Consider the following 25,236-nt stretch of genomic DNA (forward strand, 5'->3'; position numbering starts at 1 on the left):
TTGCTTAGCTATTTTATTGCTCTCAACTGTGGTGTGCCGCATGCTTTGAACACGTATAAGCTGATCTTCTTAGAGTTAAGCTGTACACATGGCGCACTAATTGTGGTAAGCTCTTCTTTGACCTTTTTGTGAAAAGAGTGTGGCTAAAAATAGTGTTTCCGCGAAAATGCTACCAGCAGCTTATGGACTTAGGCTGCAATCAGCCTAAAAGTATGCCATTTTAAAATGTTAATTCAAAGAATGCACAACAAATGCACAAAGATATATTCAGGTGAGGCATGAGTGCTACCAATGTTCCTTTGATAAATAATTAAGAAGAAAATAAAATGTATATTTAAAAAGAGTAGGTAAGTGTAGTTATAATTTTAAAAAATCCAAATTTATAAGATAGCTATGTGAGTTCAGTCTAGAATCTTTTAAACAGAAAATTTAAAGATACAATATTTATAAATTTTGTAAAATGTATTATACTAATCCTGCAATTTAATCATTAAGCTGTCTATAAGGATAGACTGCGGTAGAGTCTTAAAAAAATAGCTAACATTTTTCGTAAATAAAATTTAAAAGAAGCACATGCAAAAAACTACTTATTAGAATGTACCTACTCTTTATATAGTTTTATTCTAATAAAGTATATGTAGTTTTTTCCATATGTTCTTTAAACAATTTAAAAAAAACCAATGGAGAGGTGGGAACCCAGGATGATAACATGTTTTGTTTAGGTATGTTTTAAATAAAAAGTCCAGAAATATTTAAAATGGTTTATTTTCTTTTTTATTATTAGGTATTTCGAGTTACCTCATCCAGACTGGGATACAACTAGTTCAAGTCATGCTTTCTTAATACTACGAAAATAAAAAGGTTCGGTTACAAAAAAAAAGGAAACGAAATAACAAACGATGGGATCTGCAGATGCTCTTTCAAGGATCCCTGGTTAATTATGGCCCCTTGGTGGTTTCTCCAAGCAATCACCAGCTGATCTCCATAGGCATTTCCACCCATCTAAGCATTTCGCACGCCGCGCAGCTCCTTGTCGGCCTTCTTGAGGGTGATGAAGTTGTTCAGCGCCTTGACGCGCAATTTCGACCAGACCATAAAGTTGCCCAGTCCCAAAATGGTGGCCGCATGCAGAGCAGCTGCCTCCGGATAGAGAACGGTGGCACAGCCCAGGCCCGATGGCAGATTCAGGCTGGACCACACATCCACCTGCATGTTGTCCGATTTGACGGGTGGACAATTGATGACCGGATAGTTGGTGCTGCCGGAAACGACGGGACCCAGGCCATTGGAACGTCCAGCGACGGCCACAAAGATGAGGTTGCTCATCACCGACTCGTATTCGCGGACAATGCGCAGCGTCTCCTCGGGTCCCTTGTGGGCGGAACTCACCCGGAGTTCCACATTTAGGCCCAGGGAACGACAACTGGTGGCTATCTTTTCGCTATGCGAAGTATCGGAGGCACTGCCCATTAGCACTACAACCAGATGATCCTTTTTGGGCACAATATCGGCCAATTGTTCGGCCACCCAAATGAAGTTTCTCTTCACCGTATCCAAATCGCTGGCCGTCACCGCTGCCAGATTGCGATACACCTGCTTGTCCACCATCAAGCGCTTATCACCCGCCGGCCACAGGCGCCACGAATCGGAATCTATAATGTCGGCCAGCACTATGTTGCCATCGTCACAGATGCCGAACTCCACCTTCATGTCGATCAGGGCACAGTTCTTGGTCTGCCACGCCCGCTCGAGAATCTCGAAGACCAGCAGAGTGGTTCTACGCATTATGTCCACCTCATCTTGGCCTGTTTGGACAGAATGAGTTTATGGTTTAACTGAATATTTATGAAGGGAATGACATAACTCACCGATCACCAGGCCATTCAGCTCGAATTTGGCCGACACGATCTGCTCCTCGCTCCACTGGGGATCGTGGTTGGCATCGTCCTTGAAGAAAGTCTCCTGTTTGGGCGGCGAGAATCTGAAAAGTGCAGTTTGCTTAGAATTAATTGACTTTAACCGAGTTGTACATTTTTTACTATTACCAATCTTAAAATTTTTAATTACTTAGAGCTTAATAATAATTTTACAATAAAAAAATATATTTAAAAATCATTTAAGGAGTTCATTTTAATTGATATATAATTATTTATACATTTTGGGTAGCTTACTGGTGAATAAAATTATAAATTATTACTTTTACATTTTTGATAAAAATATATTGCTTATATTTTTCATAAAAATATATACCTTGAAGTGGTTCATTATATTTTTGTTTAGTAATTTTTATAAAAATATATTTCTTATCATATATTTTTTACTTAAGCATAAAGGTCCCCAAAATGTATAAATAAATATACATGGATTAAAATTAACTCTTTGTAGGATTTTAAAAGCATAGAAAATAATGTAAAATTGTTAATAAAGCTTACTCATTTTAAACATAAGATAAGGCAGTGGCGGATCCACGGGAGGGGAAATTAGGGAAATTTCCCCCCCCTTGGAACAACAGAACCTGAAAATTTTACTTGTTTGCTAGAAAAATATTCTCTGCAATAAAAAAATATAACCACTTTGTTTACCTAAAAATTGGGATGGATAATTTTTGTTTTATAATTTGTACTGTATTTCTCTCGCAATAATAAGTTTGAACCCCAAATCGAAGAATAAGTTCAATTTCCCCCCCCAAGAATCGTCTCTGGATCCGCCACTGAGATAAGGACACTGAAAAAAGTTCGATACTTTAAGAATAAACACAGAAATATTTTTTAATCCAATTAGGTGCTGAGAACTGACTTTACGATACTTCACTTTCGACTATTTACTCGACTTATTTTACAAAAAGTTTTTGCACCCTACATAGACTAAAATGGGTTCGGAGCTCAACATGTTTTTGTATTTATATCAAAAATACTTCCTAAGAGATAAATTTACTATATATTTTAACTGAAATTTTTTCCGAATAGCCTGTTTCACACCAGTTCCATGGATAAAAAAGAAACGTATTACTGCGCATTCAGTCTAATTTGATGTATTTTTAATTTATCCCACTATCATACGATAGAAAAACCTCATGGAGGCGCAAATGTTGGCACTGCTCTACGATCAAAGCCATAAAAAGGCCTATTGCCTTGGCATGACATCTAATAACACGGGCTTTCGGATCGATTGGCGGCGCTATGACGAAAATCCGGCTTGAGTTACAGACCTCACGATTGGATTTTGATGACTTCAGCAATATTATGCCGATTGGTATATGGAATATATGTAGCTATCTGGGCTTATCAGCGATTGTTGACCCTGCCTCAGTGCATCGATTGCATTTAAATTTGTTTACCGCAAACGGGCCCAGATAACAGAGATCGAATCGGTTCGTTTTGAATCGAAACGGATCGGATCGGTTGGCTTGATAACCCCAGTCAGAGACGTATGTGTGCAAATGCACACCCACTGTTGCCATACCAACCTGTAGCCCTCGGGCACTCCGACATTTCGCTTGAGGAACGATCCTGTGGCCAGGCGACGGGTCACCCATTCAATGGGTATCATCTGGCACTTGCGGGCGATGAACGCCTTCGATCCGCACTGCTTCACATAGGCGGTGCGAATTCCTGGGGGTAAAAGGTAGAAAAATACAGAAATTTGTTAGTTATAATGATAATAATCAGGTCATTATAATCTTTTGGGATGATTTAAAATATCTATTTATACAAAAGTAATAAGCTTAATCAGAAACCCGCTTTATAACATTTTTAGGAAAGTATATATACTGTACATTTTGTAGTTACATAGTTCGTTTTATTATAAGGAACTATTTTGTTCTATGAAAAGGAAATATGAAAATGTAAAACATATTTATCCAGAGATTATATATTTGTAGTTTAACTATACATATATACCATAATATGTAAGACAAAGTCATGAGCTCTTTATACAAATTGTTTTCATTATTAAATATATTATAATAATAATATATATAATTATTCTAATTTATATACATTTTATATAAAATAATTCGTTTTATTGTAAAAAAGATTTTCAAGGATCATTATTATCAATTAAAATGTATTTTCAAATATATACATATTATAATTTAATAAACCATATAAACATATTATACAAAATAATTAGTTTTAATGTAAAAAAAAGCCTTTCAAGGATAAGGCCAAACAAATAATATGCATACCATCTGTAACATTGAAAATCAAACTAAATACCTTAATAAATAGGTTTACGTTCAGAAAAGGTATATCATTTTAGAAAGAATTTTATTCATAATTGATAAAAATACTGGAATTTACTAAAAAAATGAAAATTAGGTCTCCGCTGAAGAGTACGTAATTTATTTTTAAGCTTATTTGGATGACAAAAATTACAAACAAGCAGGGGAGTGCTTTTACTAGTGTTAAAAATGATTATTTGGAGGAATAAGTTCTCGATGGATCCATAAACATTTCAGACATTTACTCACCGGCCTCGTTGAGCAATCGGAAGACCTGTCCGTTGGTGGTATTGGAGATCTCCGCCTTGCCCGCCAGATCGTGGGCCTTGACACCATCTCCGGCGGTGATGCGATCCTTGCTGAGGAGCAGACAAAGTCCAGGCTGTTCGGGCAGATCGTAAACCTGCTTGGTTTTGCCCTCGATGAGGACCTTTCCGAGCTTGTAGCCCTCAACTGTGAAATTATTTAATACATGTTTAATACGTTTAAATATATTATGGAAAATAAAAAATCAGTTCCGAATTTTAAAGATCATATTAACAACCTTAGAGCACAATTATAATCTTGAGATTGGGAATCTAAATGCTGTCTTGTTTACAAAAACACAGAATACAGGTCAATAAACAGCACTGCGAAAATCATAATGGAATCATATTAGATTGTGCATGTTGTTTTAAATAAATCAAAATTAGACAGAAAGGTTTAGAAAATTTGATTTATATAATAAATAAATAAATATTTATATATTGGACATGCAAACCATGTTCTTCCACTCTTATAATTTACTATACCATTTTGATTTTTAATATAGATGGACCAAATATTTATTTTTATTACTTTCCTAGAACTGAAGAATTTACTGAATAACTTGTGATAAATGTGAAAAAAACAACAATATTGTATTCTAAAGGTACTGAAAATAAGACTTAAATGATACTTTCATTTCAAAAAGTCCTATGGGGAATTTTATAATTTAATTTATTTTTGATATACCTTGTGTATAAAGCGTGTCAGTACGAAGAGTGTTATTTGTGCCGATTTAAAATAAAAATAAGTATTCTTTTTTGCTTGTTGCAGGTGTCTAACACGTTTCTGGACTTAAGAATTTCCAGAAGATTACAAATTTGAGAATAGGTTATAGTTTTTCGTATCTCCCTTGAGGACTTAAGACTTGATTATACATAGGTCTTTAAAACGATTGTGGACTTAAGAGATCCCGGAATAATACGAATTTGATAATCAAAAGAGTTGTTTTTCTCCCTTGAGGAGTTTTCCCTGTTTATAGGTCTCTAATTCGTTTGTAGACTTCAGAAATCTTAGACACTAATTCGATATAAATAAGAGTTGTTTTTCTCCCCCGAGGGCTTTTGCCCAAAGTTCTAATAAAATATTTATGTTCTAAGAACTATCGAATGGTGTGAATTTGATATATGTACAACAGAGATGTTTACTTGTGATCCGGGTGTCACTTATTTTTCCCTGTTTATACATAGGTCTCTAGTACGTTGGAAATCCGAAAATGATATTAAATAAAAATTGTTTTTCTACCCTGAGGACTTTTGCCCAAAGTTCTAATAAAATATTTATGTTCTAAGAACTATCGAATGGTGTGAATTTGATATACATATGTACTACAGAGATGTTTACTTGTGATCCGGGTGTCACTTATTTTTCCCTGTTTATACATACATAGGTCTCTAGTAAGTTGGAAGTCCGAAAATGATATTAAATAAAAATTGTTTTTCTACCCTGAGGACTTTTCTCAAAGTTCTGATAATATTTACGCTCCAAGAACTGAATTTGATATGGTACAGAGATGTTTATTTGGGATTGGGGTTGTTTTGACAGATGGATTGTGTGGGGGGTAACTGGAGATGTGGATAAACTTACTCGATGTGGTTGTGGTGGCTGCGGTGGACATCTCGTTGTAGAATCGCCTTTCAGAATCGAAATTAAACCCAATTGACGACGGCTGCTGTTTCACGTGTTGCGCGCTTTGCTTTGTGCTCGCTATTCGCTTGTGCTTTGCTGTTGCTTTGCTCTTGCTTTTGTCCCCTCTCTCTCCCCTTTGCTTTTCAGCCTGTTTATTTGTTGTTCTTTCGGACGTTCCGTAAACTCCGCCGTTCGTCTGCGTCGAAGAATCGCTCCAAAGCAACTGAGCGTCAGCAGAATCGCCGGCGCGACTTTATGGCTCGATTTTCTTATCGCCGAAACCCCCACCCATACACAGAGATCGTATGAACGTTAGCCTATGTGTGTGTGCGTGTGTGTGTGGGCTTAGAAACGCGTGTAAAATGCTGATCTGTAATACCCTGCGAATTTCGAGTTACTGGCTTATCTTAGGATTCATTTTTGGTATACTGTAAAGCTATATATATATTTTTTTTGCATCAAGCATCTGACATTTCGTAGGTCTGGTGACCCATTTTAGTTTTATATGTGACCATTCATAGTTTTCTGGTGACTAGCCTTTACTTTAAGCCCGTTTTCCTATCATTGGCAACTCTTTTTCTTTTGTTGGTGACCCTTTTTCACTTGCTGGCGACTGGCTTTGCCTTTATGGCCACTTTTCTGGTCTTGGTGACCCTTCTTCTTTTATTGGTGACCCAATTATTTTTTCTAAATGCTTCTACAACCTCTGGGTGACCCAATTCTTTCACCTGAATACTTAAAAATCCTCTTTTTGGCCCATTTCTTTCACCTGGATACTTAGAAAACCTCTTGGTGACCCAAATCTTTCACCTGGATACTTAAAATCCTCTTGGTGATCCAATTTTTTCATCAGTAAGCTTCTTTATGCTCTTGTAGACCTTTTTCCTGTTGGTGACCCTCATTTATTTGTTGGCAAGTGTTATCTTACAATTTCGCATTTTGGTGACCCCAAATACACTCTTTTTTCAGTGAACCTCAGGTTTCTCACTTGTAATCCATAAAAATGAATTTATATGTCGTTTTAGAAAGTCTACATTAATATGATACAATGATAGAACCCTTTCAAAGTATTTCCCTTTCGCAGATCAACAATAACTTGGCAAAATGTAGTTGTATTTTGTGTTGGTCCTTGTGCATCCTTTTGTAAAGTGTAAATTATGTGGTGTATAATGCTGCTAGGTACTGCCTTTGAACTTTAAAAGTTGTCTTGGTCAGTTTTGCAAATAATTTTTGGATGATGTACTAAAGTCTTCTTGAAAAAAAAACACCCCATTATATGGTGTGTGTAAAGAGTTTATCTTTTCCTATCGATCGGAAATGTGTCGAAAATCGTTCAATCCTCCTCCACCATTTGGCCATTCAGTGTGGGAAACTCGAGGACGGGCAGAATCTTGCGCTGCTTTTGCGGATTGCCCTCGTCCATCAGTTTCTGTATGAGATTTGCAATGTCCTCGCGTTTTTTGGTCACTGTGAGCAGATCAAACCATTCAACCAGCTCAGTAATCGGCAGTCTATAGTCTTTGATGGGTTTTGTGAAGAATTGCTCCACGTATTGCAGCAGATACAGGCCGCAATCCGTGAGATTCTCCTGCTGGGGCACCTCGACGCGATGCCCGGGCATATTGTCCTTGTTGAAGATGTGCGCCTTCCCCTTGGGATTCTTGGCCCGGTACTCGCAGGTTAGATAATCCCGCAATATGGCTATCGCCCGATGACGCGACGTGATCGCCAAGGAGTCGAAGATGAGGATCACTGGTTGTTTTATGGGCCCATCGCGGCTCAACTTATCATCATCATCATAGGCCACCGGTCCGCTGAGACTGGGAAAGCATATAATGGCCAGTATCCAATGGGCCTGCTCGTTGAATGGTATGATTATAAAATCCTTATCGAATATATCCACAGTACGGGTCCATTTTTGGACCCTTTCGTGGCGCTTCTGGGCCGCCGACTGTTTGGCGTTTATGGGACGCGTCAATGTGGTCAATCTCTTATGGAAAAATGTACTAAAGATGTGCGTCCTCTCGCGCTGACCCTCTGGTATGACATTATTCTTGAGCCAGCGCAGATAGAAATCGATGATGATGTCGTTCAGATAGCTGCCCCGACTGAGGCACATGTAGTCCTTCATGCCGATGCTCAGGGCACCGGTTCCCGTGGGCGGATACATAAGCAGGGTTAGATTCTCATCGATGGACAGTCGACTTTTTGAAGCTTGTTTGGTCTTCTTCGCTGTGGTGGTGGTCTCCTCATCCTCGCTGCTGCTGCTCAGCAGCACCACAGTATCATCGTCATCATCATCATCACAGTCCCGACTAAGGATCCACCTGCGATTCCTGCGCAGGCGGCTCAGTTCGGCTTTTTCTTCAGGTGTTTTTGGTTTTTCACCGGGTGTACTGGCAGCTGGCCAGGATTGGAAAGCCGATCGTGGCTTGAAATCGTTGATTTTGTTCCCGAATGAGATGGGAAATTGGGCGCCACTAAGCACTTCTTCCCGAGATTGCCTTGGCCACTGTAGCCTATGGGTAATAATGTTTTCCTTTGGAGTATGGGTTTTTTCGTCTAAAGAGCTGCTTCTTTTGGATTTCACCGAGCGGACAAATTGGGATCCAAAGTTAAACTTTAGAGTACGTGAATTTCCATCTGTGGAGCTGATTTCTTTGGATTTCTGCGACTGGGAACCATGGTTGTGCCTTGAAGTATGGGGTTTTTCATCTACAGAGCTGCTTTCTTTGGATTTCTGCGACTGGAGCAATTGGGAACCAGGTTTGACCTTTGGAATACGGAAATTTTCATCTGTGGAGCTGCTTTCTTTGGACTTCCGCGACTGGGAACCCTTGTTGTCCCTTGAAGTATGGGGCTTTTCACCTGTAGAGCAGCTTTCTTTGGACTGAGAACCATGGTAATCCTTTGGAACAGCCGACTTTTCACCTGAAGATCTCGAACTGTGCTTCTTATGCTTCTTGTGCTTCCTGCTTTTGCGAGCATCTGCATTCCGCTCCAGCGAAACGTTGTTGCCCTTCGAAGCAGGTGGTTTAGCCTCTGGAAGTTCCTTCCTATCAGAAGTCTGATGGCTATGGCTGTCCTTTGATTTGCTACTTGAAGAACGGCTTTTCTTGTGCTTCTTATGCTTGCGAGACTCTGCAGATTGCTCCTGGAACTGGGAGCCACCAGGAGAAGTAGTATTCCCACTTGAAGAACGGTGCGTGCGTTTCTTGCTGCACCCGGGAGCCTCTGCAGCCTGCTGGTTGCCATTGATGTCCTCCGCAGCAGCTGGCTTACTACTTAAATCAATGGGTTCGGGCATCTTTGGGGCTATGGCAGCCCCACCTTCCGACTTCTTTGCCAGATGCATCTCGTTGTAGACCTTCTCAGTGCTTTTAGCCAACTCGTCGGCGGCCTCGCTCATGATGAAACCCACACAGACCACCACATGGAAGGTGCCCTCAGATTTCTCGGTGGCATCGATGGTGGTCCTCTCGTCGAACTCTACGCCCATCTCGCGGAGCAGATCCTGTACGGTGCACGAGGAACTGGGCAGTGTGAAGGTGATCACATACTGCTTGAAGCTCTCCAGGATCACCAGCATCTTGGCACTGCGTCTATCCGGATCCCGGCCGGCTCTATTGATCAGCAATTGTCGCGATATGATTATAAAGTCGTTGATGGCAATCCGACGAACGGCTTTAGTCGTTGGTGGGGTAGGTTCTTTGGCAGGTGTACTGAATAAATCAATTGGCGATAGGGGTCGTCTGCGTTTCAGGATTCGGTCCATTTTCATAGTATTGTATATATTTGCCACCGATTGTGTTCACCCAGTTATCATTCTGTATCGAACCCGAATGTGAAATTTCTGGAATCGATTGAAAAGTCCCGGGCTGCTATGGATTTTTTTCGAGGAAAAGTTTTTGAACACTGGCCAAATGGAATTTTTTGTAATTTTTCTACATATTTATTTGGGCATTTACCTCCAGTGGCGGTTAAGATTTCCCGGACTCCTGGTCCTCGGAATATTTGGGTTTTCCTCTTTGCAGACGTTTTATAAACGGCGTCCCACTTTTAAAGTGCTGTATCCAAAACATCTGTGCGAGGCCCTATCGTATCTCTATAATATCGATAGGTTTTGGGTGAATCGTAAACATTGCAATCCCCCTGGCTTTTTTAGGGTATTCTAAGAAAATATCGATTGGCAATTTTCCAAATTTGTAAATCGTATCCTTTCATTGCGATACGATATATTTATATATTTGCCATCTGTAGAAAGATATGAATTATGTAGAAAGAAATATGCAATCTGTAGAAAGATATGAAATACAAGGGTGGTCAAAAGTATTTTCACAAAAAAAAAGTTAAATATATTCATAATTTGAACTTACATCTTGTTAACTTTGGCATCAATGGAAAGGTAATTTAAATGCCGTTTGAATGATACAATACATTTCCTAACACATTCAGTACTTATTGAAAAGGACGAATTTGTGTGAAAATGTCCTTTTTGAACTTTTTTCCTCGACTTGAAAACTTAAATTTGTTGATGCAAAAAGTTTCTTTAAACAAAAATAATAGTAACTGCAAAAAGAATTTTTCAAAAATCATTTTGCTTATATTTTTTATGATTTTTTGAAAATGCTTAGAAACATGCATTTTAGCCATATTTTTCTCTTTTTCATACAAATTTTTTCCGACAGTGTCACCTTTAAAAAATCATAAAAAATATAAGCAAAATGATTTTTGAAAAATTCTTTTTGCAGTTACTATTATTTTTGTTTGAAGAAACTTTTTGCATCAAAAAATTTAAGTTTTCAAGTCGAGGAAAAAAGTTCAAAAAGGACATTTTCACACAAATTCGTCCTTTTCAATAAATACTGAATGTGTTAGGAAATGTATTGTATCATTCAAACGGCATTTAAATTACCTTTCCATTGATGCCAAAGTTAACAAGATGTAAGTTCAAATTATGAATATATTTAACTTTTTTTTTGTGAAAATACTTTTGACCACCCTTGTATGTAGAATCTACATGGTAGATATTATTTGGTATTATATACATTCTGATACATTTTCGATGTATTTTTAATTTAAATGCATCGAAAATCTTTACTAAAAAATCGTTAGGTTTGATTATAACTATTATCATGGTCCCAAAAAAGCCATTGTTTTCATCTTTTTCCTATTTTACATATTTTTACACATTGTGGTACGTTATGTTTCAAACTTGATTTGTACCCCTCATATGAACGGGAGTTAAAAGCCACTTATTTTTGACCTAATCATGTCAAATTATATTAGTTTTTTATTTAAATAAACCCACAAATAATGATATTATCGGTCCCAGGTTTAAATATTTTACTATCCTTAATAAGAACTAAGTTTATTTTCTATAATTTTCAAAATATACAACTTTTTGTTAGTTAATACAATATGTGTACTAATGTAAGTGAAAATATGATATTTGTTATTTAATACTGGGCTAATAAATGTTTTATATTAAGTTTTGACTATTTTTTAAGAACAATAATGGCCAAAAAAATTAATGGACTAACCAAAGGTGCTGCTCTCAGAAGTTAAAAAATTTGTTTTTATTTTTTTTTACTTGAAATAAATAAGAGTGTTTGTCGGAAGCTGATTCTTTTCAATATTTTCCACATTTGCAATTGCTTATTGTGGTTCTGCGTCCATGATCCGTCGACTTGTCCACCTGCCCGACTTTCTAGTCGTCAGCCCCACCACACGGATCGTTCAGAGATAAGGAAATCAAATGTAAACAAAAATATTTTTGTTTTTGCTTTGTTTCAAGACTGTCTTTATAAAAATAAAAACGATTCCCCGCCACCACAACACACGTTTTCCGCAGGCCAAAGGCTGGGATTTCGCAATTGCATCGGTTGCCAAGTGCAAAAAATCGCATCTAAATCATATCTCGCTTGGCTGTCAGCAAGTTTGCCAAGTATTTGAGCATTCAGTTTGTTTCTGCTTCCTTGGCTCCCAGGAAGAGGAAGTGACTGGGAAGAATCGTGGCATTGTTTTCACATTTTACTTCAACTTGTGTATTGCAACAGAAGTAAATTAAGGGTTTACCCAATGTGGTTACTTATAGTTTCCTTAAATTTTCTTCATATATATATTTTTTTTAATATTACATATATTAGGGGGTCCTAATATTAACCAAAAATACATATAAACACGAAACTTCTTATGGGTATGTTAGCAGAAAATATATTTTAAACCTTAAAAACGTATGGAAATTTAAAGTTTAAAATAAAAAAAAAAGCGAGAAAGGAAGTATTTTTTTTTAATATCTCTATTTTTGTTATGCGTTTTAAGTTTTATATTTAAAAACTTTTTCTTTCTCAAATTTTTAATTTCTAATTTTTTAAAATTTAAAATAATTTGTTTAACAAAAATCGTTTTTATTTATTACGAGGTATTGTATTAATTTTATACATTTTAAAGGTTTAAGAATGTAATTCCTCTTAACATTTCAAATAGAATATGACTGGAATGTAATTTTTCATACAAAAAATTTCAATAAGGTCTTAAAATTAAAATTTGTTTGTTGAAAAATATCATTAATGTCACACTCCATTTAAAACCCTTAAAAGTTTATTTTTTGAAAATTAAGTATGTGTTCTTATATTTATATATATATAAATATATATAATATATCTATATAGACCATGTCAAAAACCAATAAATGTATATTTTTTGCATTACTTTTTTTTGGGTTTCGATAATTTTATTTAAAAAATATATATATTTCGGTAATTAATACTTAACTTGTTCGGTTTGTGACAGTTAAATTAGTTTAGTTCACTTTAATTTATTTTTAAACTTGCCTTGGTTTTTTACTATTCTTTTTTTTCGCAGTTTAATTTCAGTTGTGGTTACTTTGGCCCCAGCGTGGACACAAACCAATTAGGGTACCTCTGCACTGCGGACACACACCCCTTTCACTATCGATATATCTCCGCCTATCGATTAACCTCGTCCAGGTTCTTAGATGCTCTCTAAGTAGAGGTGCAGAAACATCGATGCTTGCAGATATCGATGTTTCATCGATGTTTGCCATAAGTATTTTATATTATTAAATATAATTTAAGAATCTCAATGGAATTTGTATTTAAAATAAAAAACGAACCATTTATTTATTTAAGAAATAAAAAAAAAAACAAAAAACAAAGTAAAAATTCAGTCAATTGAGATCATCTTACGTATAATGGGATTACTTTTTAAGGCTTTTGTAATTCTTATTTATTAACATTAGCTGATCTATGATCGCCGACTTCAAGCGGGTACGGCGATCCGCAATTATTTGCCCCGCATTGCTAAAAGCTCGTTCGGACTCGCAGGACGTGGCAGGAATGCAAAAAAAAAAATTTGCCAGCTCCTTGTAAGGCTCTATGTTTTTTGAACACTGTTCAAATTAGAATAATTTATTTTCAAAATAATCATACTACGCAATTTATATATTTACCCTCCAAATATGTAAGGGATCACAAGTTTCGCGCTCATTTGTGCTTTTTACATGCTACCTTAGCAATATGATTGGTTTTTGCCTTTAACTTTAATTGCAGCATTGTAAAATAGCTCGAAGAATCAGTTGGATTGGATTGCTGTGGACTGTTCTCGAGCCATTTGGTTTAAAACATTTTGAAGGTGGTCTTCCAAGGCGCAACAAGCTTGGTATCAAATTACAGTTAACAGTGATGGCCCTAGAAACATCGATAGTCAAAATATCGATTTCTTGGCAAATACGAAAAATATCGATGCATCGACGTTTCCATCGATGTTTCTGCACCTCTATCCCAAAGTCGCGCGAACGCCGGTAACGGAAATTCTCGCCATACGTCGCCGTCGACGTCGGCGTTGTGTCGTCGCCGCCCGCAACAACAAAAGGCAGTAAAAAAGAAGAAATTAATAGAAATAAATAAAACGTAATCCCTTTTATTAAAATCTACAACAACAGCAAACAACAAAAAAACGAATAAAAAGTGAGCTCTTCTTGGTTGTAGTTTGTGTGCTAGTAAATTCCGCGCTGCCGCAAATTGTATTATATTAAAATTGTTTAATTTAATTGTAAAGATTTGCCCACAACGAAAGATGCAGACGAAAATTGTATTTATTTATGTTAATTTCGTGTGTGTGTGCAGTGGTTTACTTATTTTTTTTTTGGTGCTATTATCCTTGGCGTGTCTGCCACACGCTCTCTCTCTTTTGCCCGCTCTCTGCGCGCAACCCTCTATTTACCGTTCTTGTTTTTGCTTATTTTGTTTTGTGCCAGATGTAAAAGAAATAAGAATATTAACCCTAGATGGACCCACTTTGCAGTGTCCCATATGTTTGACCAAAAGGTTTTAATTTTCCAAAAAGGAAAATATAAAATTGTTATTTATTAATATCCATGAGACATTTAATTTGTTACATTTTTTTAAAATGCCAATTTTATCTTAGTTTTCACACAACCAATTCATGTACTAATTTTTGATAAAATACTGTAAGTTTTCTATTGTTTTTTAAAAGTACTTTTAGATTTAAATGGAAAAATCTTCATACCTTAAATATTCTAAAACAAAAATGTCAATCAAGGGTTAAGCGTGTTAATAAGAAAAGATAGAGAAAACTAAATACAGAAGATGGGCACGTAGAATTGACAATTTCCCGCATAGTAAATATTTTATCTAGCCGCCTATTTGCAGCATTCAAATCGAAATTCAATAGCTGATCAATTGAAAGTATCGCATTGTATCTATAAAACCCATACAAAAACACATATGGTAAGGTAAATTCCCTTTCCTTCGCTTTTCCCCCTTTTGTTTTGTTTCGCTTTTCGCCGCTGGGCGCATATTTAAATTGATTTTTTCCCTCTCTTCTGGGCTGCTGTACATACAGCTGCGTTCAAAATAATAGCAATATTTACCTTTTTTAAAAAGATAAACAAAAATAGTTTGCAAGCAACCTATGGACTAATATGATAAGCACCATTTTAGTTAATTATTTTTATTATTATTATTAATGTATTTATTATTAACTTTTTTTAAATTCGTTAGTTTACAAAAGTACAGATAATAATAATAACTTGTATTTTATTTTCCTATTACTATTATTTGTACTGCAAATGTGTTTGTTGTGGTTCGTTGCATTCTCATAATTGTCATGTAAATGCTTGAATAAAAGAAAGAGCAATAAAAGAAGTAGAAGGAATAGGGGTATGGCGTGCAAGTGCAACATACTCCAATCGCCCGATCTCCCTGTTGCCCCTCTTTATCACCACTTATCACTTTATTAACTTGAACCATAACTGAAAAGAGGTGCTTGTAAAACTGTATAAATTAACCCTTTAAAACCTAAGCGTACTTATGTAGTTAAACTAAAGATTATTAGTAGTATAGTTTCAAAAGAACCTTAAGGACTTTTCTGACCTTTGGATACAATTTATGTAAATATTCGGAATTATTGTCAATAATAAATATATAAAATATATATATTTAATAAAAAAAATATTAAGGTAGCTTTTTATAAAAAAATAAATTTATTCCCTTTTAATTCTCAATCTATATAATTTGTAATTTTATTTAACGCTCTTTTTTTAATTTTAAATTCCTATCGAAACGAAAAGATCCAAGTGACTGTACTATAGTATGATTGATCAATATATCTTCTCTTTTGCAGCACAACGACAGGAACAACCGACATACCCACACACAATTCACACCTAAAAGACTGCAATCTGCCTTAACTAAAGGAAAGCCAGAGTACGGGGAACATAAAGATACAATATAGGGGAGGAAATCGAGTGGAGGGAGTGAAGTGAAGTGGAAAGACGGGGAGGAAAAATCTGCAGATTGATTCCAGCACGATCCGGATCTGAATCGGAACCACTAAACTGAATCGGTAACAAAATCAAGAAACAAAATATCAGCAGCATCGCAATCTAGGGATCACAATGAGTTCGTTTTTCGAGCTGCTGGGACTTTTCCTGCTGCTGATGCTGCCTTTTCTCTACGAGACCAATCACATATTCCGATACTACTTCAAATTCCTGATGTACTACGGCATCGTGTCCTTCAACTCGATCGTCCTCATCCCGGCCTTCCTCACCCGACCCTGCGATGTCCGAAATCTGTTGTGAGTACCCCAATAATAGATTAAAATATTGTATTTATGATATAGGATATAGTTAGGAATGATCTTTTAACAAAACCGTAATTATGTTCTCTAACGTACAGTTCCAATATACAGTGAATAATAGAGATTACAAAGTCCAATAAAAAATGATGTTACATTGTATTTATTTGAGATAGGATATAGTTAGGAATGATCTTTTAACAAATTTGATATAGGATATAGTTAGTAACGATCTTTTAACAAAACCGTTATTTAATTTTTAACATATGTTCTCTAACGTATAGTTCCATCATTGTAATAAAACATGGTGTTACATTGTATTTGTTTCAGACAGTATATAGTTAAGAACGATCTTTAGGACTAGTATTTAACCCACCACAAAGTCGTCCAAAACCAAAAATTTTGTATAAAAGTTTTTTATATAAAGTTTTTGATTTTGGACGGCTATTTGTTAGGTTAATTTTTAACATATGTTCTCTAACATATGGTTCCAACATACAGTGAACAATAGAGATTTTCGCATCCAAAAATAAATGAATTAATATAACATGGTATTTTGAACTGAAAGAATTCTGTCAGTAAATTATTCTAGTAAGACATCTGTGTCAATAAAGATCTCGAGTGTATGATAATAACCCCAAACTTTAGTACAAAATACGGAAACATTTAACAATGTGCTAGAAAATAACATTGTTAGAGGGGTTTGCCATAGAGTCAATATCGTTAAGTTGTTATTTTAAGTATCTTTTGGATTTCTATATTACTATTATTACTCAACTACTTGTGCATTTCTGAAGTCAAGCTTCATAATAATTATAATAACAATGTTTGCTTTATTACGTTAAAAGAAGCCGCTATTTCACCTAACATATCAAATATATTCATAGTAATAATAATAATTGTGAACCCAACCTTAGGTGATATAAAGTTAATTACCTGCAAATTATACTTTTTCAAGCGTGCGCTTTTAACCTTAGGTAATCTATTTCTGAAAGTCATTCACCTTTATACTAATAAGTTAATGAAGTAATTTTTTTAAGCCTTATAACCCTTTGAACTTATTTAATATACTTACATTAAATCAGTTGCAGTCTATTAGTTAATTTTACCAAAAAACTGTTTACCTTATATGATATTTGCCATGCCCACATTCCATGTGCAATTCAATCCATTTAATGATTCAATTTCCTTAATGGTCGTCCGGCAAGACTTGTTAATTTACTTTAGGCATTCAAACGGGCCCCTCAAGTTGAGGGTAGAATACGCATTGCATTGGCCTGACAGCCAGATAGAGTAATTACAATATCAGCAACTTCATTTAGAATCAAACAAATGACATGCCATTGAAGACCGCGATGACGGTTGCGTTTTCGAATCACCTGTCCTCAAGGAAGGGCTCCCTTGAGGTCCCAAGGCGACTGCGTCAATGACACATTCAACTTTAATTGGCTATCAATATTAACAAGGCCCCAACTGCGGGGGTGTGACTCGACTGCAGGTGCCCACAATGCAATCCTGGCCAACTGTCCGTCAAGGCCCCAGATTGGCCGAAGGGCTATGCCCCTTTTGAGAATATTTACGATATATTGTGCACTCTGAAAACAAGGGTACATGTTTTTCTGAATTGGTAGAAGTTGGCTTTATGTACCAATCATCTGAATACCCCATTACATTGTATATATATATTTTGATATAATTTGTTACAATTTAAAAACAATATCAACATTCCATTTTAACAAAAAAAGAAAACTGTTAACATTTGAAATTATAAATAGGGGCTTGGATACATGTAAATATTATAAATTTGATCAAAATATAATATCCAAAATATATATAGTAACCTTTCTAAAATGTAGGAATATTTATATCTAAATTGAGATGAAATTTAAAATGAAAGTATCTTGAAAGTCTAACTTCCAAAGCTCGAGAACCACCTATGAGTTTTTATGATTCCTGGGAATAGTACGTTTTTTCCATAAACTGTATGAGCCACTTTTATTATTTCAAAGATATAGATTTATTGTTCGACAATTTTAGGTTTATGGTGGTCTTGTTACCAATTCCGGTATCGGAAATTGAGTTTGTGACGATTTTCTTACCACTTTGCCAAGCGCGATAAGGTCTTTATTGCACCCCTGTGGCCCATGGTGTTTCCTCTTTTGTTGCTAGCCAAGCGAACTGATTTCCCATTGAATGAAATCACTTGGGAATAATAAACGATTAAATCAGACCTCTTGGGAACTTATACCAATAATGTTTAAAAAAATGGTAAGTAATTAACCCATTTAAAAAGAAGAGAAGAGAGAACCAACTTTTACAGAAAATTCAAGGGTTTTTCTTTTGGCCCAGCGCTTAGCGAACAGCGCCACCTAGCGGATATTAGCTTTGCTACTGATCATGCAAGCCCTTTTTCACTTATTAACATTGAAATTTATATATTTTTTAATAATATTGCGATTTTTTTGATAATTGGAATGTGTGTAGATAGGTATTGATCAATAAAATCAATTTCAAATGACGCTGAAAAAATTTCTTTACAAATGAGTGGGCGTGTCACCCTACTAAAATAAACGTACGCTGCGCAGGAATCTCTAGAATCTGCATGCCTAATCCCAGCTTGCTAGCTTTTATAGTTTCCGAGATCTCAGCTTTTATACGGACGGACAGACATACGGACAGGCAGACGGACAGATCCACTCGGCTAGTGATCCTGATTAAGAATATGTATACTTTATAGGGTCGGAAACGCTTGCTTCTATCTGTTACATACTGTTACCATATATCCTTTTACTCTACCAGTAAGGGTATTATAATATTTAAATAAGTTTAATGGGTATCGTATAGTCTTAACGTACGCATATACGTGATTGTTGTTCCTAGTGATTTTTGTTTGTAAATTTAACTGCGGCTATCGCCTAGGTGTAAGGCCAAGGATGAAGTTTTCCAGGGGAATTAAATTGGGTTGTTGGGTGCTTGAGTTTCCAGGTGGTTGTACAATGTACACGGAATATGGGGAAAGGCAACTGGGGAGCAAGGGAGCTGTTGCACGCTAATGGAAAAACCAGAGCGAACCGATTTCTTTGTCCCCTATGCGGTTTTTTTTCAGTTTGTGGTTACTGCACTTGCTAGTCGTTTTTCCAGCCACCTCAACCATTTCCCTCGACTCAAATAACCATTTGCATTAGACAACAATGAATATTTGATATGCAGGGGTGGCTTATTATTTGTCTAGTAGTCGCACATGTGTATACCACTCACCTAAATCAATTATGCCTTTAACTATTTAATGCAGTTTATCGATCCGTTGTCATACAAAGGTGCAAATTCAACCAGAATTCCCTGTGAGCACACACACGGTAAGCCCTCCTGCTCTCTGGGGTATCATTTATACATAGCTCCCGAACAGTAATTACGTGTCATGACTCTGCCGATTAGTCCATGTGGTACGGATGGATGGATGGGTATCATCGTGGATGGGGATCAGCGAGAAATCAGAGCTACGCCTCGTTGGCTGTCAGCTTGATTGAATGATATTGGATTCACAATTGGCTTTGTTTTAGGGTTCAATTCATTAGCGACCTGTAATTGGTGTGGGAAATTTTGAATGGCTTTATAAATAGTGGGTGACGTATGGTAGAAATCTATGGAATTCATAAGATTTTCAGATGATTTCATAGACCTTTTTTTGGGGACAGACTTATAGGTGGTCGTAAAAAGATTTGATGGAATGTTTCCATATTAGATATTTCACGGCAAATACTTGATTCGAAAACCCCTGATGATTTCAGGATTATTGTAGATAGTATTTTTAACTAATAATACGTGAATACTTAAATTCCATATGACTTCTAGCTGAATTCATGTCCATTTTGGTGACAGACTTTTGGGAAGTCGTAAAATGGTTTGATGTTATGTTTTCATATTCAATATTTGATATTGTTGTACATATTTATTTTACTTAATTCATAATAACTGAATACCTAAATTTCATAAGGTTTTCAGATGATTTCATAGACCTTTTTGGTGACAGACTTATAGGAGGTAGTAAAATGGTTTTCAAAATGTTACCTTATTGAATACTTCACGGCATATGCTTGATTCGCAATCATCTGGGGATTTTAGGATCATTGTGGATATTCCATTTTACCTAATAAATAATACCTGAAAACCTAAATTTTAAATGGTTTTCAGATGATTATATGGGCCTTTTTGCTTAAATACCTATAGTAAGTCGAAAAGTGGGTTGATGAAATGTTTTTCATATTAAATATTGCAGGGCATATATTTGATTTGCGAACCCCTGGTAATTTAAGGTTTATTGTAGTTATTATATTTAACTTAATTAATAATACCGGAATACCTAAATACAAATGACTTCCAGGTGAATTCATGACCATTTTAATGATGGGCTTATAAGAAGGCGACCAATAGCTTAAAGGAATGTTTTTATATTAAATAGATGATACAAATATTGTTGTAGACATTCATTTTTACCTAATTAATAATATTTGAATACCTAAATTCCAAATGATTCACTAAATGTTTCCATATTGAAACAAGGGCGAAGCTTGATTCGCAATCACGTGGTGATTTCAGAATCACCGTAGATATTAATTTTAACTTTATAAATAATATTCCATAATATAGTTATTCTAATACATGTTCCGATATTTTTCCTTGCAGATGGGCGAGCACCTGGTGCCACCGCGTTTCGACGTTGATCGGCCTGCGCTGGGAGCTGCGTGGCAAGGAGCATTTGGCCAAGGACCAGGCCTGCATCATTGTGGCCAACCATCAGAGCTCGCTGGACGTACTGGGTAATCATCTGGGTTCGGCACGAGTTGAAATATTAGACATATTTTAATGAAGCATCCATTATTAAATCTAAATTCAAAGTATAGTTTGCAAAAATATGATGATCTGTTGGATCAACAACAATATTGTTAAAATGTACAGTCTTTAAATATTTCACTTAACGATTCTATCCTTTTAATGGCATTTATATATTCGTAACTAAATGGAGCTTTCTTGATATATTCGCAGGCATGTTCAACATCTGGCATGTGATGAACAAATGTACGGTGGTGGCCAAGCGGGAGCTCTTCTACGCCTGGCCCTTTGGCCTGGCCGCCTGGTTGGCTGGCCTGATCTTCATCGATCGTGTGCGCGGCGAGAAGGCCCGTGAGACGCTAAACGATGTGAATCGGCGCATTAAGAAGCAGCGCATCAAACTGTGGGTTTTCCCAGAGGGAACGCGTCGCAACACGGGCGAACTGCATCCGTTCAAGAAGGGCGCCTTTCACATGGCCATCGATCAGCAGATACCCATCCTGCCGGTGGTCTTCTCCTCATACTGTACATTCCTCAATGACAAGAAGAAGATCCTGAATGCGGGTCGCATTGTGATCACCACACTGCCGCCGGTTAGCACCGAGGGTCTGACCAAGGACGACATCGATGTGCTGATGGAGCGGGTTCGCTCCCAAATGAGTGAAACATTTAAGCTGACGTCAGCGGAGGCGTTGCAGCGGTACAAGCCGCTGAAGAAGGGCGGCGTTCCCATTTCCCATTTGGCAGCCACTGTGGGCTCAGCGGGATCCGCTGGAACACCCGTGGCGGATGCCGCGGTGGCCGCCGCCGCAGCCGTGGCCAGTAATAGTTCTGGATACGGTCAGCCGGCGGGCTATGGAACCGGTGCTGCAAAGGCCAGCCTGCTCAAGACGCTTTAGGCGATGTGGCAATATAATCCACACACTCACTCATAACCAAATAATACACACTTCTCATTGGCGTAGCTGGAGAGCCGCATTGGCCTATTTGGGATTTTCTATTTCGTTAAAACTTCTATATGTTTTTCATTGTCGTACACCTACAGTATTTATGTTATCTCACCATTTGATGTCTAACGTTTTGTTATTTATTTTAAAGCTAGTAACTGATAGTGTCCTATTTTGTTGTAAATTCTAATTTAAAGACAGTTTGTATAGAAGTAAAGTATTCCGTAAACTATTTTTTATACTCCAAAAGGAGTTTAAAACTGTTCAGCAGTATTTATACCTTAAGGGGTTACATAGGGTTTTCGGCCCAAAAGCAAGCACTTCATGATTTTTTTTTAATATTTCAAATGATATTGTAAGTTTACATTATTTGGTAAATTTTAGGTCATTTAAAAAGACAAAATTTTAATTTTACTATGACAATTTTTTTGGAGACTATATAAAAAATGTATGCATTTGGTGGACATGATAAATAGTGACAGGATCATCAGATAATTCAAATGTTAATTTTCTATGTTAGTGTATCTCAAAATCTACTGCTTGAATGAAGAATTTGGGGAACAAAATATAGTTTGTATTTTTGAGCAATATTTTACAAAAAAATACGAATTTTCGATTTTAAAAATTTTTAAATTTTAAAAATTAGCAATAATTAATTTATGTATATAACAATTTTTTGTTCAAGCCCTAGCTTTTGAGGTGCTAAATACGTAAAAAAAATCGGAAAAAGGTTCATAACTTTTTGAGTTATTGTGTCCACCGGCTTTTAAGTTGTGATTACGAGAAAAACGCAATTGAAATGCGTTACGTTTTAAGGTCTATCTCCTATTGATCCGATCAAGTTGAAGTTTTGGGAGTGTAATCTAGACAACTTTAACTAATTAAAAAAAATCGATTTTTGTTGAGCCCTTCGTAGCCCCTTAATTAAATTAATTTCATTTGAAGTCAAAAATAAAATGATACTAAAATGTAAACATTAGATTAACTTAAAGTATTCACAACAATCTTAATTGAATAAGATAAAAGAGCAAATACCAAAGTAATTGAGAAATGCCTAGTTTTTAAATTGAATTTCATTTTAAAAATGTTATCTAAAATCTAGTTACTAACTAAAAGATTTGCAGAAAGTTTTAACTTTATTATTAATGACTTGCAATTTATAGGTATTGATTTTCCTGAAATGGTCAAAGCCCAAATAGGTCTATTATTTCATACATCGCACACACTTTTTCGAACACTATTCAGCTTTGTTTATCGAAACTCTCTTGTCAAGTTAACATGTGCATCATTTTGTAGATTTCCGCACTGACATAATATTTCGACTTATCTTAGTATTTAAGAAAAAGTGTATTCGAACACAAAATGTTTCCGGCTACAGGCCACGCAAAAAAAAACTCACATCCAATTAGATTGGCTAAGTCAGGCACCAAAATGAGTATTAGAAGCGGCAACAACGAAATTGCGACCCTCGACTTTATCTTCTTCTTAGGCAACACATACCAAAAAACAGCAAAAATAAAAAAACCAAAAACTAAAAACTTGAAATTTAACCTACACTGTGCAACAGGAATCTAAGAACTTGTCCAACTCGAAATGATTTGGATTAAATAAATATAATGTTAATCGAAAGTCTAATAACGTTTTGTTAAAATCCCAGCCAATTCGATTAGGTACGATTCGATTTCCTTCCTGTTGCCACGTGTAATTGTTAGATGATTAAACCAAAAATCTATAATATATTTGCTTATCTAAAGACAAATTGGGGACGACTAATATTGAAAATGATATGACATAAGAAGGCCGAAACCTGGTTGATTTTTACAATCGACCTCTTGACGAGCTGCAAACAAAGTTCATTTAAACCATATGTATTTTATTTTCTAGACATTCCCTAACTAGGTTAGGGCGCCCACTAAATTGTAACCCCTTTTCCGCGTGAAATCAAATCAAGTTCGGATTCGATTAACCTTGTATCTTGTATCTCACCTCATGACATCTAAGGAATTTAAGGGATCTTTAAACTAGCACCTATTTATGTATGTATTGTATTGTATTGTATTCAAGTATATTGTGTATTGTATACCATCTATCTGGTAAAGTGTTAACTTAACTTTGTACATACGATGCGGTTTACTTTAAAGACAAATCAATGGCGATAAGACGAAGGCAGAGGAAACAATTAAATACGAGTATAATAAATATTTTTTTTCAAATATTTATGATTGTTTGTTTTGGGGCGGTCGGGTTTGCTTAGATGATTGGCCAATTTGGAAGGTTCAAATTTCTCCATGGACTATGGCCCATTATTATCACTAATAGTGCTTATCAGATGGTCTAGAAATATCACAGCCAATCTTTAAAATCAATGACGATGGTTCGAGATTTAAATTGATCATGGTAGTAAAGTACTTTTAAACAGTAAATAACGGAATTTTGTAGCTTTGATCCTATATTTGTTAATACCCAGTTTTAATTTAAATTTATTTGTGTTTTAAGGAGTTAACATTAATAATTTATTGGTTCTATGTTATTAAAAGAATATTTGCTTAGCATTTTCTTGGTGGTACAAGTACATCTATTAGTTTCGAGATTAGTTAGCCCTATGATCTTGGAGAATTCTTCTTATCGGCCTGATTAATAGCTTCCTGCCTAATTTTATCAGGTGCTGCAGAGCAACACACTTAATTTAAAAATCAATGTAGCCGACACATTAAATAACATAATGCCTATACTATATGTAAGGTTGAAATCTAATCGTTGATTTTCCCATGCAACCTTTGATTGCACCAGTTCATATTGACTTTCGTGATAATGTATTTATGTGGTTCCGATTAGAGGCACTTACATTGAAGGGTCCATTGACCCATGGGTATAAATAAACCGATAAGTGGTGTTAAATCGTTAATTTTAATCTCTTTTTTTGCAATACACCGAATTATTCATTAAATATTTCGAATTTGAGAAAATGTATTAATTGGAGAAAAAGAGAGGTGGAGATGGGCAAACGAGATTGTAATGTGTGTTTTGTGATTTTTGTTTATTAATCTTAAATAATCCAGCAGTAATACCCATTACACTTCACCCAAAAAAGAGATAACCACATTTTGTTTAAGCTATTGTGAAAATATTTGTATATTTTTGTTAAAATTTTTCTGGTATTTAGAATTATTATTATTATTA

The 25,236-nt window shown here is 35.8% G+C and overlaps 3 protein-coding genes across 5 annotated transcripts; 1 reads left to right on the forward strand and 2 right to left on the reverse strand.

Annotated features, from left to right (window-relative positions):
• Positions 1-770: 770 nt before the first annotated feature.
• On the reverse strand, positions 771-6,371 carry LOC119555875 (multifunctional protein ADE2). Its single transcript, XM_037867529.1, has 5 exons — positions 6,113-6,371; positions 4,472-4,675; positions 3,467-3,611; positions 1,869-1,981; positions 771-1,805 (listed from the first exon to the last, which is right to left on the reverse strand). Exons 1-5 carry the CDS (start codon positions 6,141-6,143, stop codon positions 1,003-1,005), a joined length of 1,296 nt encoding a protein of 431 aa, XP_037723457.1. The 5' UTR covers positions 6,144-6,371; the 3' UTR covers positions 771-1,002.
• On the reverse strand, positions 6,269-10,418 carry LOC119555874 (ubiquitin-like-specific protease 1C). 2 transcript variants are annotated; one of them, XM_037867527.1, is made up of 2 exons: positions 10,123-10,418; positions 6,269-10,035 (listed from the first exon to the last, which is right to left on the reverse strand). In XM_037867527.1, exon 2 carries the CDS (start codon positions 9,933-9,935, stop codon positions 7,488-7,490), a length of 2,448 nt encoding a protein of 815 aa, XP_037723455.1. In that variant the 5' UTR covers positions 9,936-10,035; positions 10,123-10,418; the 3' UTR covers positions 6,269-7,487. The 2 variants fall into 2 exon arrangements, with proteins under 2 accessions (XP_037723455.1, XP_037723454.1); XM_037867526.1 differs by having other exon boundaries at positions 6,269-10,069.
• Positions 10,419-13,964: 3,546 nt separating this feature from the next.
• Positions 13,965-23,594, forward strand: LOC119556929 (1-acyl-sn-glycerol-3-phosphate acyltransferase alpha). Of its 2 annotated transcripts, none has more exons than XM_037869419.1 (4): positions 13,965-14,145; positions 15,824-16,279; positions 20,963-21,096; positions 21,323-23,594. In XM_037869419.1, the coding sequence occupies exons 2-4, from the start codon at positions 16,098-16,100 to the stop codon at positions 22,006-22,008; spliced, it is 1,002 nt and encodes a 333-aa protein (XP_037725347.1). In that variant the 5' UTR covers positions 13,965-14,145; positions 15,824-16,097; the 3' UTR covers positions 22,009-23,594. The 2 variants fall into 2 exon arrangements, with proteins under 2 accessions (XP_037725347.1, XP_037725348.1); XM_037869420.1 differs by lacking the exon at positions 13,965-14,145 and adding an exon at positions 14,851-14,928.
• The last annotated feature ends 1,642 nt before the right edge of the window (positions 23,595-25,236 follow it).

The sequence above is a fragment of the Drosophila subpulchrella genome, chromosome X (genome assembly GCF_014743375.2).
Source record: "Drosophila subpulchrella strain 33 F10 #4 breed RU33 chromosome X, RU_Dsub_v1.1 Primary Assembly, whole genome shotgun sequence".
Classification (NCBI taxonomy): Eukaryota; Metazoa; Arthropoda; class Insecta; order Diptera; family Drosophilidae; genus Drosophila; species Drosophila subpulchrella.

Excerpts from the sequence above, each read along its gene's own strand:
- LOC119555874 (XM_037867527.1), bottom strand. The coding sequence starts at position 9,935 with ATGAAAATGGACCGAATCCTGAAACGCAGACGACCCCTATCGCCAATT.
- LOC119556929 (XM_037869419.1), top strand. The coding sequence starts at position 16,098 with ATGAGTTCGTTTTTCGAGCTGCTGGGACTTTTCCTGCTGCTGATGCTG. Across the intron at positions 16,280-20,962 it reads TGCGATGTCCGAAATCTGTT|ATGGGCGAGCACCTGGTGCC; the intron begins GTGAGTACCCCA and ends TTTTCCTTGCAG. Across the intron at positions 21,097-21,322 it reads GAGCTCGCTGGACGTACTGG|GCATGTTCAACATCTGGCAT; the intron begins GTAATCATCTGG and ends ATATATTCGCAG.
- LOC119555875 (XM_037867529.1), bottom strand. The coding sequence starts at position 6,143 with ATGTCCACCGCAGCCACCACAACCACATCGA. Across the intron at positions 3,612-4,471 it reads CCGATTGCTCAACGAGGCCG|GAATTCGCACCGCCTATGTG; the intron begins GTGAGTAAATGT and ends TTTTACCCCCAG. Across the intron at positions 1,982-3,466 it reads GGAGTGCCCGAGGGCTACAG|ATTCTCGCCGCCCAAACAGG; the intron begins GTTGGTATGGCA and ends TGCACTTTTCAG.